The 16,989-nt window shown below is 32.0% G+C and overlaps 1 protein-coding gene across 2 annotated transcripts in view; it reads right to left on the bottom strand.

Annotated features, from left to right (window-relative positions):
• Window positions 1-16,989, bottom strand: part of HERC2 (E3 ubiquitin-protein ligase HERC2) — a 599,575-nt gene that overhangs the window by 156,502 nt on the left and 426,084 nt on the right. For both annotated transcript variants that reach the window (XM_085808058.1, XM_085808057.1), the window contains exons 59-60: window positions 2,283-2,451; window positions 115-252 (exon numbers count right to left, since the gene is read on the bottom strand). In XM_085808058.1, coding sequence (XP_085664184.1) covers window positions 115-252; window positions 2,283-2,451 — 307 coding nt within the window. The remainder of the gene's footprint in view (window positions 1-114; window positions 253-2,282; window positions 2,452-16,989) is intronic.

The raw sequence follows: 16,989 nt of genomic DNA on the forward strand, positions 1-16,989 counted from the left end.
AAATTATTTGAGATGTCAAAATGTTTTAGCCAAAATAACTGTTTTCAAGATTTTACACACTTTTACATCAAGGTTCAAGATGTGAAGGAAAATGAGGAAGCTTTTAACACTAACTTGTTCACAAGAAGAAAAGGTTGCAGCTAAAACACTAGCAGCTGTAGGTGATACTTTGGAAGACAGACTTCCAGAACTTGATAAAGAGTTTATAGTAAACATTTCTCTAGATTGATTTCCTTCATCTTCACTTGGAGTCTAAAATATTGCACACAGCTTACATAAATACCAAAAATTATAATACAGTAATACAATGTATATAAAATTCATGTTAATTTAGATAATGTAAATTCTATAGAAAATAACAATAATAATATCATATGCATCAACACATGTATAAACCGAAATTCGAATGATGACAGATGTACAGAATAAAACTCAACATCACAAAATTTATAATCCAAAAGTTTATCAGCAAAGTTTTTTGGGATGCATTTTCCTACATTAATGTAAAAACAAGCTATGCACCATGGAATATTCTTAACTGCAGAAACACATTTCATATATATTAATGCCATAAGTATGATAACTTCATCCATAAGTAGCTTATAATTCCCACTGAAACCTTTTGATTTTCATCCTTAAACCTTTTAAACCAAATAAAAGCCATTTTCAGATGAAATGCGATTCTTGAATGCAGCTTAAAACTCAGTTATCATAAACTGTCACAGACCTAAAAAGAAACACCTACACTCCTATTTTTCATTCAGACACTTTTAAGACATTTTAAATTCTTCAAAAGCTGAAATTTCAAAGAACTCCTCAAGAGCTGATCATAAATCATCATAAAAAAGTATTCTTCAACACTAAAATCAGATCATAAGTTATGAGAAAAGGGAAAATATTCAATATATTTTCATGTTTCACCCACCATGAAATGTCTAATTTGCAACCTTCCACCCACATGCTTTTTAAATAGACATGATTGTAAAACTTTAAGATTCAGTTAATTATTTGTGCAGGTTTTAAAATATCAAGCAGGTTGCAGCAGCATATTTAAAAATTGCATATTGAAAATAAAGCATATTTAAAAATTGTAGCAAGCTGAAGCAGCAGCTAAAATATCTGTGAAAAGCAGCATGTGAAGGAAACTGCAAGTACTTTCAATAGGCATATTTTGATAAAGTATTCAAAAGCTGAATGAGGAACACATGTGTTTTAATTTGAAATTTTGCATTTCAAAAAGGCTAAGTAAGAAAAAGCATTTATGAGTTTTAATCGGAATTATTTAAGCTTTTTCATAATTATATCTTTGGAAACTTATTTCCAAGTTTTTTTTCTTTTTTTAAAGAAAAATACAGTTTTCTAGATGAAAAGGAATACAGTGGGAAAAAAATAATTTCTTATATGCAGGGGAAAATGTAGAATTATGATTAACATAAATGTAGAATCCTGATTAACATATAAGAAATTTTTTAATTAATCATTTTAACTAATAATGTGATTTTTAACATGTTTATTTTAAATGTTCCTTGCTTTAATGTCTGTAAGCTGTAAATCTGATTTCGTATAAAACTACTTTTACGTGGTTTTCGGCTTTTTATTCGTACCATAGCAGTGTGTCTTGGCCACATTACATTTCTGAAATGTTTCAACTGTTACTCCTTATTCTGACAAGACAATTGACAGGAAGGGGAATAAATCAACTTAATTTGGGCCTTAATCCTTACTGTATCTCTCCGTTTGGGGCCCAATTGACAATATTTCGCTTTTTATAACCATTTGGTGCTTTGCTTCTGTTACAACCGTGGTTTGCTGCAAAATGCTATATTAAGAATAAAAATTGTAACTCTATTTATTAAGCTTGTAAAAAATGCTATATTTTATAACTGATGATGAAGTTAATTCAGTTACTAATGACATTAAACATTATGATCTAATACAATATTTTTCAAGCAGTACCTCTAAGATAAAGAATTAAAAACACTATTATTAATTTATCAGTAACTTGGGTACAATAACCAAAACATGTAGAAACTTTTATCTGTTTCAATGACTTCTAATAACTGTTAACATTAAATAATTAATAAAAAAAAAAAAAAAAAAAAAAGAAATTACTTTGAATAAGTTACCAGTACATTTTCTTACACTGATTTCTATAGCATTAGAGTTAGTTTTATACTAAACTTAAATATGACAAAAAATTAAAATTAATATTAGAAAAAAATTCATTTATGATGCAAATAGAGTAAAATAGCAAAAACTGTTACAATGCACAATAAAATCACCTTTGATCCTTTATTGACAAAGGAATATTTGTTATTTCGAGATAGGCTAAGTTTCATCAATTCTAGCCCTTCATCAAATTTTGGACTAACACTTCTCTCCTTTTCCACATTCAAAGTCAAATCATCTATTACATCTGTATGGGGTAGAAAAGCTGAAATAACAGCTTCCCTGTTTAAAAAACAAACAAATAAAATATGCTTAAGCTATTAATCTAAAGTTTTCCTTGGAATTAATAGATTTCAAGAAAAGTAAGAGCATGGTTTAAGAAAACAATAGGAAACACAAAATTTATCAAATTGCATAAAAATATAAAAATCTGAAGAAATAAATTTTGACTATATAAGTATTCAATCTTTTTATTTTTAGCAAGCTATTATAAACATATTGTCAAAGCCATTTTAGATGTTTCCTTCATATCAAGGATGATCCAATGAAATCAACTACACTAGAAGTAAATTACACTTTAAATTATAAAAATATATACCATATTTACAACATACTTCCACCCCAGTATTTTAGCATGATTAAAAAATTTTCAATACGATGGTACATTTTCCCCTTGCAAGAAAGACCTATTTAAAAAAAATATTTGATCTGTGTTCTTTGGAAATGCATTTCAAGTTCTTCACACAAAACCTAAAATTTCTAAAAAAAAGAAAGGCCATCTTCTTCTCCTTCTACAGACACAGAAAGGTAAATGGAATTTTAGATGAAAATATATCGCAAATTGGGCACTTCGGCAAACATTAGTTATCATTCCAGTCGAGTGGGCTAGATGGCAAATGAACAATAGCACAACAGTATATTCTGAGGAATGGCTAAAATAGTAAATTACTTGGTGGAAATTATTAAATAAAGTAAACATAGACAATAAAGACAACAACCTCTGAAGATTCGGTTTTCAGGGTGCATTCATAAAAAGGAAAGTATAAAAGGTCTGGAAGCCATGGGTATGGACAGATTCCTTTCTCTCAAAAGTGCAAAAATATTGCAAATGCCCAATGTTTATACCATTGTCTGTCTTCCTGAAATAATGACTGATATTTTGGTTAGTGATCCTGGTTGCCACATCGCTGGACCTGGGTTGGAATGCCAATGAATACATGGATGTTTGCAAATGTAAAGTGTCTGTGCAAAATGGAACTCAGAAGCACTCAGAATACTGACAAGCTGAAAGAACTCTGTTGTGGCTTGGTAATAAAGGAAGAGAGGAAACCCTCAGATCCATACCCTGGGATGTTTTCCATCAAAATTAGGGTTGAGTTGTACACCTAGTACATTTAAACCAGTATAAATAATGGTGAAATTTTGGTGTTCCATACCCTTGCCATGTCGTTCTCCTTGGGATCCAACTTCAAATATTAGAATACAGTGGACAATGGTAATACTCAACACAGCTACCCAAATCCACATCTTGAGATCACATTCAAGAATTTCAGGCAGTTCTGAAATGGGCTGTTCAAAGTTGCGGAGTACAATGGGTGGAAAAACATTATCGAGAGTTCAAGTAAGAGAGAAGTTTCAAACGTTTTTGGAGTAATGGTGCTTAAAAGTAGAACTCACAGTTATATTACAGAATTTAAACAGCAAATGTCAAAAACATGTCACAATCAATAGATTAAAGGCAAGTTCAAACAATAAGAAGTTAAAACATTCTCATCAAATAGTAGAGAACACAAAAAATTAACTAGTGAAGACCAGTTTCAAAAAAGTAAAGCTTGTCAAAGACCTAAAATTTCACCTCCTGTAGAGCTGTGTCTTAACACCAGGGTACCTGGGCCGAAGGCCCTACCCCTTGTAGAACAATTAGAAAGTTCTGAATTACGTTAGAAAATAGCCAGTCCATTTCTAGAGCTAAGTTGGTAAAAACAAAATCACAAGTTAGTTGAGTAAGGAATTAAGTAAAAAATTTGAGATGGAGAAGCTAAAGATGTGACAAGTAGCATTTAAATTGATTAAAATATTAATAGCAGCGAGTAAGGCAAAGCCGTCAAGCTGGTGAGTAAGTCCAGGAAAAATCAGGAAATAACATGACTCTTCATGAAGTTGTAAGGTTTTTTTTTCTGATATCGATAATGCAAAATAGTCCAAATACTAATAGACAAAAAGTGAATTATCATTATGTCTGATGTAACTACAGAGATCTGAAAAGGTCTACACAAACCTTTTTACTTAAACAGAACTTAGAATATAAGTGCCCAATCTTGTGCTAACAGAATCAATCACAACTTGTGGTGATGCAAATAAAGTAACAGTCGAATTACAATTTAAAATGTAGACTAGTAGTTGAGACTGCACAATTAAATTTAAGTCTAAGCTGGCTCAGAATTTTAACAAGCATATCAAATTCAAATGTCAGCAGCAATAAATAATGCAAAGCTGAACTTATCCAGAGCTGGCAGGAACTACGTAACATGCCCATGAGAGGCAGAAACACACTTTGTCTTATGATAAAAAATAATAATCAGCTTAAATACTTTCTAATTTCATTTATGTCCTGGAGAGAAAACAGGAAGAAGTTAGAGTAAAGGCTGAAATTATAAAATAACTGGTTTATTTAAATAATAACCTTATAAAATGTTAAGTTATAAAATCTAGCATAATAAGAATGATGACATAAAATGGAGCATTAAAGACAATAATTAACACTATTAATCATATGGAATATATTGATCAATATACTAATTTTAATCTTATAATTTCTTCACTAATTTTATCTGTCAGTTTCCAAGTTGTGAAATAAGTAAAAAGGAGAGAATCACATGAGCAAATACAGTATAAAAATAAAACAGTTGTTTTAGTATTAGGAAACCTGGCATCCCTATCATATACGAGAGAAATTATTAAAATCCTATGCAACTAGCTTGCTTAATTGCCAAGAACCAAAGCCAGGGTCAATAACCAATATTCCTTGGCAGTCACATAACCAAGGCTGTGAAAGAAGTTCAAATGACATGGTGGAAGTGAAATGCAGGATGAATGAAGAATAATTTTTAAAGATTTATGTTTATGAATTTTAATGGCATACTTATGGGTCAAAAATCAATAAAAAATAACCCCCTTTACTTTTTTTTTTTTTGTTTGTTAAAAATGTACTTTAATACATTTACTACACTGAAAAGAAAATGTCAAATGATCTAACAATTTCAAGTGGCATAGAAAGGCCTTAAACATTTTTGGCAGTTCTTTAAATACCACATCCACCTTAGTGTTTATTTACTTCTTAACTGCTTTGATTGTTTATTGAAAATCAGTGAATAGGAGAAACAAAATAAGCTGTGACTGCAGTTGTCAGCAAACTCTGTTCATAAGTCCTAATCTGATTGATTTTAAATAGTGAGAAGTTTGAAATATATTTTTTTTCCCACTTTCGAACTTTTACGCTTTTTTTCTTTTTTTTTTAGTTAGCTCAGAAAACATTTCTGTGTGTTATGATACAATTACACGCCAAACAAGTACTAAATTAAAAGTCAAACAGCAAAACATTTGCACTTTTGCAGCTGAGGACGATGTTTGGTAAAACCATCGAAACTAGTCCTGTGAAAATTTGAAAATATAACACTGATTTTTGTTGTTTGACTTCTAAATTATTTCTGTGTGTATTAGCAGTCAATTTTGTTGCACCTCTTCAGAAACAGACATTATTTGTGATAGATATGAACAGAAAGAGATGAAATAATGAAAATAATCAAGTTCCTGACTGCAGTATTATTGAAAATCACACTGGAACAAATATTAAAACTCTTTAATTAATTATAATATTCCCAAATTAATTACAAAGTTATGTACGAGACCAAATTGCAAACACAAGAGAAGAAATCATGCATGTACAGGCAGTTTTAAATAAAAAGTTTCTATGTCTCTTCAAATTTAAAATTATACTTTTTGGAAAAATAACCCTCTTTTGCCATCACACAGACGTACCAGCACATTTCTCGGCTGGCATGCGGACACGAAGGAGCATTTTCTCATTCACATGTCAAAGTTTTGGAATGTTTCAGAAACTAATATTTTCAGCACAAGTTGGTATTATATGTCCATTGGATTTGAGATATATGTAGAATTGACCTTCTATTCGAAATCAGACAAAGATGGCTCACATGTGCTTGGATTTTGCTTATATAAACAGAAGGCAAAAGGCATGTTCTCATCTCAGAGGCTTCCTGATGGCTCTTTACTCATACACTTGGTATTTAATGATGAATATAACAGGAGTTTGTTTCCCCCTCTAGAGAAATGGGCGTTTGGGTTTGCAATCATTTCTAACAGAGAATCATACCTTGGGTATGTGAAATGTTTCAGTTTTGAATGTTACCGTGTCAAAGCTCTGAAATTTTTAGCACATTATGTTAATTTAATTGGGTTATATCTAAGTTTATCATTCATATGTGAAAAGAAACAGTGTTAAAATATACTTCATGATTATATGGGGTAAGAGTCGTTAAATCTCTACTTTAAGAACTTTCTGGTCAAAGGCACCATTTATATATTGACAGTTTTTCATGTCTCCATCATTGGCAGATGAACTCTTTAGACTTGGAATAAATACTTGTGGGACTGCAATGAGAAGGGAAGCAATGACTGAAAATTCTCTTCGCCCAAAATGAAAATTGTAGAGATGTTGGTTTTGCAGAAAAGAAAATAAATTAAACTGCTTTCAAAGACAGACAGAAAATATTTTGTTAAAATGTAAGCTCTAAGAACGTGTGATGGCGATGCTTTGCTTGTTCACACTCAAATACTTCAAAAATGCAAATAGGTTATTATGAATGAAAGGACTGTCAGGGTTCGTATACATTTCTGCACACGGAAATTAAGTACTTTTAAGGAGAATTATTGAAATAATTTAAGGACCTATGAGCAAACGGGAACTGAATAAATTCAGGTAAAAATATTATTTATGCCTGAACTTCACTTTTGTAATACCATCCTTAAAAAAAAATTGTAAGTAGGATGCATTATTATTAAACATAAATTAATAAACATAATTATTAATAAGTTTCAGAATAAAATAAACTTTATGAAATTTATCAAGTAGCATTAAATATTTTATATTTATAATAGTTGGACATATTTGAAAAAAAGATAAGTGACATTTTATTTACGTTTTACTAAAAGTTAGCTTTCTGTTGATTTTTTTTTTAATGTATCATTTTGTCACATACTTGCTCATTCTAGAGGTTTAGTAAATAGCAGGTATATTTTATGTCAAGTGGCATACATTATTCATAACAAAAGCCTGACTGTTCTCACTGCTGCTGCTTGCTTAGAGAGAGACCTTCTGATCAGAACAAACCTGTAAGGCCTGATGTAGGCATGGTTGGCAAGCTTTGAAAGTTAGTTGGGGTCTGTCTGACACAGTTAGCATCATAGCTTCATGTAGAGTTTCAGGGGTTGTAACCCAGTTCATATACTTTAAGGTTCCAATAAGCCACTAAAGTAACAGAGGTGATAAGTTGTTTTGTATTATTTTAAGTCTCACTAGATGCAAAGAATAAATTTTACATGAGTTTTTACATTTTTGTGCTTTATCTTGCGACCACGGTGAGGATTAATGAAAGGCAATAACTCGCTTTAACATGCAGAGAATTTTTAAGAGTAAGCAGTTAGTTATGCGAAATTAAATTATGTAGTTACATAACCTTAGTCATTATTTCCACTATTAAATTTTATTTATATTTGTGAATGCGTCTTTTTAATCTGAAGCCTTCCAAGACGTTTTAGCTAACTTATATAGATCTCCTTCTCTTTAATCATTTTTTCTAACAATTAGAAATTTATCTCAATATGCAACCAGTGTGCTCTCATTAGTTTCTGTGTGCTTTATCTCCTAACTTGTAACCTATAAGGGTTTAATCTTCTAACTTGTCAACCTCTCCAAAATGTACCTGTGAAGGTTTACTTAATCTCGTAAAAGTTAAATGGTCCAAAACCACCCGAGAGATGTTAAGCAAATTATCACCATGTCTGAAAGTAACTACAAAGTCAAACAAAGGTTTAAATTAGCCTCTTATTTAAAAAGAATTTATAAAGGCATGCTTTTATGCTAACAAAATTAATTACAGCTCGTGATGATGTAATTAAACAAGAACAGTCAAACTAAAAATCCGGACTAGTGATCAAAGAATATACAATTAAATTTTCATTTAAGTTGGCTCAGTATCTCTACCATCATAACAAATTCAAATGTTGGCAGCAATAATGCAAACATGAACAATTACAAATTATCAGAGCTGGCAGGAACTAATGCAGCGAGCAAGCAGAGGTTAGAAACACACTCTCTCTTACACTCCAAAAACCTCAGTTTAAAAACCATCAAGCGATCTGCATTCTGGTGAGGAAATAGAAATGGAAAATTATAGTAAAGGCTGATATTATAAACAGCTGGGTAATTTACATAATAATAACTGTATATATGTTTTAAGAATAATTTTCTTCCTCTTTAATTATTCAGTTTTCCTTTTCATTTTAGAATTTTTGGATTTAATTAAAAATTTAAGTTATTCTAAAAAAACTAAATGCATTCAGAATGTAGAGAAAAAGCTACTAATATTATTTTAGTAATATGAACATTCAGAAGAAATATGAAATATATATGGCAAGGGCTGGTTGCAGAGCTAGTGTGGCAGAATTTTTAGAATTCAGTGACACACCAAGCAACAAAATCTAGAAATGGCAAAACTCTTAGAATTTAGAGCAGGCACTGGAAGCAGAATTTAGACAGGCACTAGGCAGCAGAATTCAGGATCCACAGAGATTGAATGCATGAAGTGGAAAAATGCCTAGAGCCAGCCCTGTGTATGATGCATTAAGATATATTAGATGAATCTTTTAAATTGTCAGTTTTCAGTTTCTTTATCAAGGAAAAAATTCCTTTCTATAATGCCTGTCCATGTGATAAGTTTAGAAGCATTTTTGATATTTTCCATGCTCGTGTCTAGTGAAAAGTAGAGAAGATAAACATGCTAAGAAAACTATTCTAGTACCAGAAGTAAAACATTCAAATATTATGTTTTTATTGTTCTTCTAGAGATTTTCCAAAAAGTAAGAAATTAATCGTACACTTTCTGTAAAATTACGTGTTAATACCATGGGAGACATTTTTCATTCTGTCGCTTTTTTCTGGAATTTTCTACAATCGTGCGTTTTAATCCTTCTAAACTTTATGAGCTGCAGTGTATAAAATACTAAAAAAAAAAAAAAAAAAAAAAAAAAAAAAAAAAAAAAAAAAACCTACCAATTCTGTAAGAGCAAAAAGGCAGAAATATTATGTGGAGGGGAAAAATGTAAAATTAATTTTATAGAGAAAACTGATGCATATTCTGAGACAATTACATGATAAAACTCTTACCATGAAAAAATTAAAAAGAAGACATTTTTAATTAATTACATAGCTATTTTGTTTTTACTAAGAACTGTTTCGTAAATTGTGCTTTAAAGCAAAAAATAAAAATGTTTTATTTTAATGTTATTTTTCCAATACCATTATTTTAACAAAATTTATCAATGCTACAACGTTTTAAAAAAATTGTCGAAAAATCATCAGATCTCAGAATTGAAAGTTTTCTATAGAAACTGATCTTAAAATTTCCGAAATTCGCTAAATTTAGAATCGTTTAATAAAAGCTTTCACATCTCCAAACGCAAAAAGTTGTTTAAGAGCTCTTCATTAGAAAAAATTAAATATTTTCGAAATGCTTATGTTTCACTTCTGTTGTATTTGAAGATTTGGTGTTCTTTGAAGAATCTTGAGTTACACGTGTAGAGCCAAGGTTCTCTGCTACAGAAGTATAAAATGCCCCGAGTTGAAAAATTAAACAAAAAATTTAATCAGTGTCTTCTATCCTTAAGATTTAACAACATAGATGAACATACGTGTCAGACATTGACATATTAATTAACTTATACGATGGATAACATACGAAATGTACCAGATTGGTACAATGTGACTTGATCCTGCTTAACAGTTGTTTTCACATAGGCAGGTATATGACGATGTAGAAAGATAATCCAGAATGCTTGGGTAGATTCTTGTTTCCACTGAACTGTTCCTTAGTATAGCTCCTTGCATCACGTTTTTCCACCATGATTGAAAGGATCACAGCAGATGGCCACGTTGGCAAACATCATCAGATAGGCGTAGCATGGAGGTTAGAGTTCAGCACCATCAGACTCAAGAAGACAGACTACACTTTCTCTCTTCGTCTCTCCTCATCGGCAGGAACCTTCCGCATAGCTATATAGTTCGTCTTTTCTGCTCAGTGCAATCGCGAGAGGCAGAAATGTAAATTTCTATCTCTTACTTCTTTCTCAGAAACTCTACTATTCCACCATTTACACTACTGGCCACCCAAATTATTGCAACACCAAGAAACACAAGATATATCACAACAAAATTTACTTAGTAGATAACATGTTGACCAAGTATCAAATGATTAAATTTATAGACTTCTGTGAAGTGTGGTTCCTTCCAGAATCAGTAGCCAGAGTAGCCGCCCATTGCTGGAGATCACCGCTGCCACACTCCTTGGCATTGATTCAAAGAGACTTTGAATGTGTTCTTGGGGTACAATAGACCAAGCAGCTTCCACACGTTGCCAAATTTGATCTGGTGTGGCAGCTTGGGATGTAATCTGGGTCAATCGTTCAGCAACCATGGACCACATGTTTTCTATTGGCGAAAGATCCAGAGAGCGAGGTGGCCAGGGAAGTAATTCAATCTGGCAATTGACAAAGAATCCTTGGACAATGCGTGCCACATGTGGTCGCACATTATCCTGTTGAAATATGGCTGTGGGCAAGCCCTGAAGGTAAGGAAGGACAACTGGCTCCAACACCTCGGAGATGTAGCGCTGGCTGTTTAAAGTACTGGCAACGTGTACTAGAGGAGTACGAGAGTGATATCCAATACCGCCCCATACCATAATACCCGGTGCAGAACCAGTGTGGTGGGGCATAATGCAGCTGTTCAGCATCCTCTCGCCATGGTGTCTCCGGACTCGAATCTGACCATCGTGGTGTTGCAGACAGAAGCTTGACCAGTTAGTACAGACAATTTCATTCCATTCTGCCATCCACATCCCTCTTTCATCACACCATTGGTGGCGGACACATCTGTGGTTCTACGTCAAGGGTTGACGAAGCAATGGACGTCTTGCAGACAGACCACTCTGCTGTAAACGGCTACGAATGGTAAACGCAGACACTGGATGATGCGTTGCAGACTGAATGTGCTGTGCTATGGTTTGTGATATGATTGAGTGATCCCTCACTGCCATGCGCACAATGTTCCTGTCATCACGTGAAGTGATGCACTGAGGTAGAATGTGATCGAACACGTCAGTCCGTCATACCCTCCTGCATCCAACGGTCACATATCCGCAGTACAGTTGTTTGTTTTTGTCCAAACACGACTACCGATTTGGCTGAAAGTTAATCCACACTCTCGGTAGGCCACTATCCTTCCTCTGTTGAACTCGGATACTTGATCAAACGATGATTGCTATTTGCTATGAGGCATAATTCATCGTTTTTTTGAAAAAAACCACAAGAAAAACACAATTCCCAAACTTGAAATCACCAAAAACTTCAAGCCTTAAATAGTGCTTTGAAGTTGCGCCACAGGTGATGTGCATCTGCACTGAAATTCTAATCATTTGCATATCTCACCTCCACTAATGCATGTTGTAAATTTCATGTTATTTGCATGCTTCCTTCAGGGTGTTGCATTTACGCTGACCAGCAGTGTATATTAGAAGTAGGAAAAAATCATGACCCATTAGAAAATAACCATATTTATCAGTGAATTGCCAAAAATATTCATCCAAAATACTTATTCACACTCAAAATGGCAGTCGTAAAAACAGATGAAAATTTCAGATGATTAAAATTAAGGATCTTCGGTTGATTTTGGACAAAATTAAGGACTTTTAAGGAATAAAAATCAATTAAAAAAAAAGGACTTTTAAAGACTCTTAACACTAGAAGCACCGAGCTTTCTCCTTACCTAGAAGCGCCAATGATAGTCAAATTGACTGCTCAGCGAATTAAATATATATATATCAAAATGTAAATGCTTTAAAATGCTTTTAAGAACGTTAATTATAGTTCTTTAAGAACTTCTTTAAATAAAAACAGATTATTTTTTATAATAAATAAATACTTTATTATAAATTTCAACTTACTGTTAATAAAATCCATTTTATAGCTTTTCGCAATTTTTACACAACACAACATTTTCAATACTGGAAGTCCATTTTCCACACGCATAATATCAACAATTTTTAGACATATCACTTGTTTTGTCGTTGTTACAAAGTCCAATCTGGCACTGATGTCTTTACTTTGAGAGTCTATTGTTAGAGTTAAAAATTTCCTGGGGCAATCTTGTGCTTTTTCTTCTGTTTAAATGAAGCTCTCTTAACTCTTCTGCTAATTGAAATATGAAGCTGTGCCTTGTAATATTTTTATCACACAATTTATAATAGATAACGTAGGCATTCGTTCCTGATAAATCCAGCATATTATAGAAAACATGTGAAGGCCATCTACGTGAAGCAGCCTGAACAGAATACAGTACAAAGTCTTTAATCCAGACTCGTCAGGACTTCGGTGATTCCCAATTAGGGGTTTTTTCGGATTATAGATCATCAATTTAAATCTGGTAAGATGGCATGCAGAAATTATAAAATTAAAAATATGAAACCATAATTTATGAAATAAAGAGCAATTATGATCTAAAAGGTATCAAAATTTACATAAGATTTAGGATTAAATTATTTTAGAGGTTTCGGATTTACGATAGGCTAGGTTACTTGAGTGTGGCAAAGCACACAAGGGCTGTCTTTGTGAAGGACTTTTTAGGAGTTCAGACTTCCAGCATTCAGCAGCATTTAAACTCTCAACCACTACTGGGACACTAATTTAGGGCACTGTGAATGAATCTTACCATATTTTACAGTCAAATAAGATCTTTTTTTGTGCAAATATTGTTCAATGAGCTTAAAGCACATTCAGCTTCAATATTACTATTACAACACATTATATACTCTTAAAATGGCTTGAGGCAACACCTTCTAGACGTCTATGAAACTTAGACATGGTGTTGAAAAACAGGGGAAAGTGTCTAAACAGTCTAAGTGTTGAAAAACACTTAGACATGGTGTTGAAAAACAGGGGTAGTTTATATACTCACTTTAGATTTCTCTACACTACTAGAAATTTCATTGTGCAGTTTTCTTGCTCAAGCCAATGAAATTTTGAAAATAATTTATTATTTCCTGCTTTAATATACAATTTAATGCTTGGCAAAGTATGGTTATGACATGGAAGACATATTTTTCTTGGAACATACTTTAAGGTGTTTCTCCTAGTGTGCCTTTGTAGTGTAGTGGTTCTGCATGCTGGGCTGGTATTTCAGAGAACCGTGGTTCGATTCCTGATGATGGCATTGCTAATTTTTAATCTCGACTGCTTCAAAAAGTACCTATTGTTTCTACAGTGGCGCTCTAACTAAAAAGGGTGTTGGATGATGATTCTCTTCACCCAGGATTTGGCGACTGGGTCCCCTATATATATATATAAAACCCAGTCGCCCTTCAAAAGGAAGAGTATATAAGGTATTTCTTCCGCCTTCCTTCATGGTGTAGTGGTTCTGCACGCTCGGTCAGTATTCCATAGGTCCGTGATTCGATTCCTGGGAAAGGCGATTGCTCAATTTTTCACCTCTCTGGCTTTTCCAATTAACCTAATGTCTCTACAATACAAATAGGCAAATGAAACAAACAAGGGACTTGCAAATTAAAGGCAAAAATAACAAGGAGCTCGCGACAGTCCTCTATAGTTCACCACTCCTCATAACTAAATCAACGCAATCAAAACAAAATGTGTAAGATTTCTAAAGTTTGACTTTTGAAAATTGTTTAGTAATGGATATTTTTAACTGTCTTATATAATTTTTGGGATTTCATGCATTTTTTGAAATAAAATGATGGATTTTAAATTTTCTTGCTATGCATGAAAAATACTCTCAATCCTTTCACTCTGAATAAATATGAAAAATTGAAAGTTGATTTAATTCTTTACTCATTTTTGCATGGTATAAGAATATTCTTATTGGAAATTGTTAGAATTATATTTTATCTCACATTTGTGTTCCACAGTTTTAAGAAAAAATGGGACAGTTTTATATCTCCCGTTCTACTGGGCCGATTGACAAAATTCAAATTGCATTTTTCATGTCTTGCAAGCGCGACTTAGGATATATATTAGATTTATATATAGCATCATTCTAACGTAGGTATTTTGACATAAACTCGGACTTTTCCTGAAATGGCATGCTAAGTTTTTTCCATATTTCGATTTTACGACTCAAATTATGCCTAAATATTAAATTTTGTAAAATTTGGTGTGAAATTTATGGAGAAATTCAAAAATTTATCTTGGTGTGTTTATTTTTCCTTTTTTTTTTCTTTTTTCACCAAGAATAATTTACTTTGCAAAGTTCTTGATTTCTAGCAACTTTCCATTGTAGATGAGCAGAAAAAAAAGTCATTGGTTATCCTTTCAAATAATTTTAACAAAGTGAGATATTTGGCATTATTACCGCTTATAATAAATATGAAAAACTTCAAAAAAGACCAGTGTGTAAATTTATGTATATTTTAGAAAATTTTAAATGAAAAACTATAATTTTTTTGCAGGTATGAGTAGAAATACATCTACTTTAAGATGACGTTAAATATTTTACAGGTTATAATACAAAAATTTTTGAAAAATGTATAAAAAATATTTTAAAATACAAATTTAAAAAATAAATCGGAAAAAATGTGCGAATTATATTTAAATTAAGCCTAAATTTTGAATTCTGGAAGAAGGAAAAAAAAGTTTAATAAAAAAGAGATATTAATGAATATATATCAAATTCAATTAACACTGAGGAACAAAAATTTTGAGAACTAATTTTTTAAAAACTACTTGTGCCATTTTTACAAAAGTTGGCAGTTTGGCATAATTTCAGTCGTAGAAGTGAAATATGGCAAAAATTTGGCACGTCATTTCAGATAAAGGTCTGATTTTGTGTCAAAATATCTATATTAGAACAGCGCTATATATAAATCTAATACATATTCTAAGTCAAGTTGAATTTCATCTATCAGCCCAGTAGAATGGGAGATATAGAACTGTCCCTTTTTTTTTTTTTTTTGTGCAGTGTACAATGCCAACACCATTTTACACAAATAAATTATGTGTAATTTTAAAACTCTTTCAGATATGAAAGCAGATTTTAGTTCAGGAACCACCTTAAAAAAACAGTTCTCTCACCCCTAAAGAACAAACAAAAGGCAAAACGCTAATTCTTTGATAATTGTTCCCTGACCATTTGACAAGAAAAGCAGCCCGCTGAACAAATATGATAAAGTGCAAGGTTTCAATAACAAAAGAACGAATCAAATATCAATTATCCACCGTTCAACCAATCAATTATCCACCGTTTTACAACATCTCGACCTTCCGTGCAGAGATTTCATAGAGAAATTATGGTTAACAGTAATCTTAATATAGGCTTTCATAAATAATAGTCACTTTTAAATGTGATCATTTAGGGAAGAGACACAGATAGATTTCCTGATACTTTCACACTTTTTATATGAATAAAATGTTAATCATGATTTAACAAATAACAAATTTCTATATAATTACTTCATGAATTTTACAAAAATAAATTAAGTATAGACAATTTATTCGTGACATTACATTTATACAAAATACAGTGCAATATATTATTCAGGGTATTTGTACTGAAAGCATCTCTGAAAACTATCTTCATAGCTTATAAGTTAAGAAGCATATTTTAACTCATCTATACGTATCGTGAACAGTAATCCCTTCAAATTTTCTTACAGATGTGCAAGGCAGAAATATAACAGTCTATTGCATAAATATAGACATATTAGTAAATTCTGCATAATATATTACTGGATCACCTTGAACACTTTCATAAAAAGGCAGATAAAAAGGTTATTTAAAAATGACCATATCTGCAGATATATTTTCCAGGTTTTCGAAATGCTTTTCTCATGCTTGCAGATTCTTTATTCTAGAGTAAATGCATTGATACACGTGGAATCTTAATTTTTACGTATCTATATTGTTGTCCTACGATGGCTTCTTAACTCTAAGTATTGGCCTTTAAAATTTATGGAAGGATATAGAAGCTCTTTCTATGAGTACACACTAAATAAGGCCAAATATTTCTCAACAATCTGAAAATTTAGAAATACATAACAGCCTCCCCCTTCCTCAAAAAAGTACCTGTAAATTCCATTCACATGGTAGATACGTGTAAAAGCGTGAAGGGCTGTTCTGTAACTTATCACCACTTAAAATGTCACCAAATTTCTGTTAGAATCCCAAAACACAATTAATTTTTTTTAATTATACATAATTGCTAAATTTAATTGATTTTGCTGTTTCTGAATGCATAGAATCAGCTTTGATTTTTCAAATGAGTCTGACGTTCAAAGTTGGAAGACTTTCCTTGTTACAGGCTTCAACTATGCTTAACTGCACAGTTTCAAGTTGGACAATGCAGCAAGTCATAATTTTTGAATCAATGAATTTCTCTTTCCAGACTCTTTCGGAGACTGTTTTTAATTTAATTGACATCGAATTACATTAACACATGAAAAAAAAAATCTTTTAAAA

This window comes from Stegodyphus dumicola, chromosome X1 (genome assembly GCF_044657685.1).
Source record: "Stegodyphus dumicola isolate Sdum_Otavi_A_Nest chromosome X1, ASM4465768v1".
In the NCBI taxonomy this organism is placed as follows: domain Eukaryota; kingdom Metazoa; phylum Arthropoda; class Arachnida; order Araneae; family Eresidae; genus Stegodyphus; species Stegodyphus dumicola.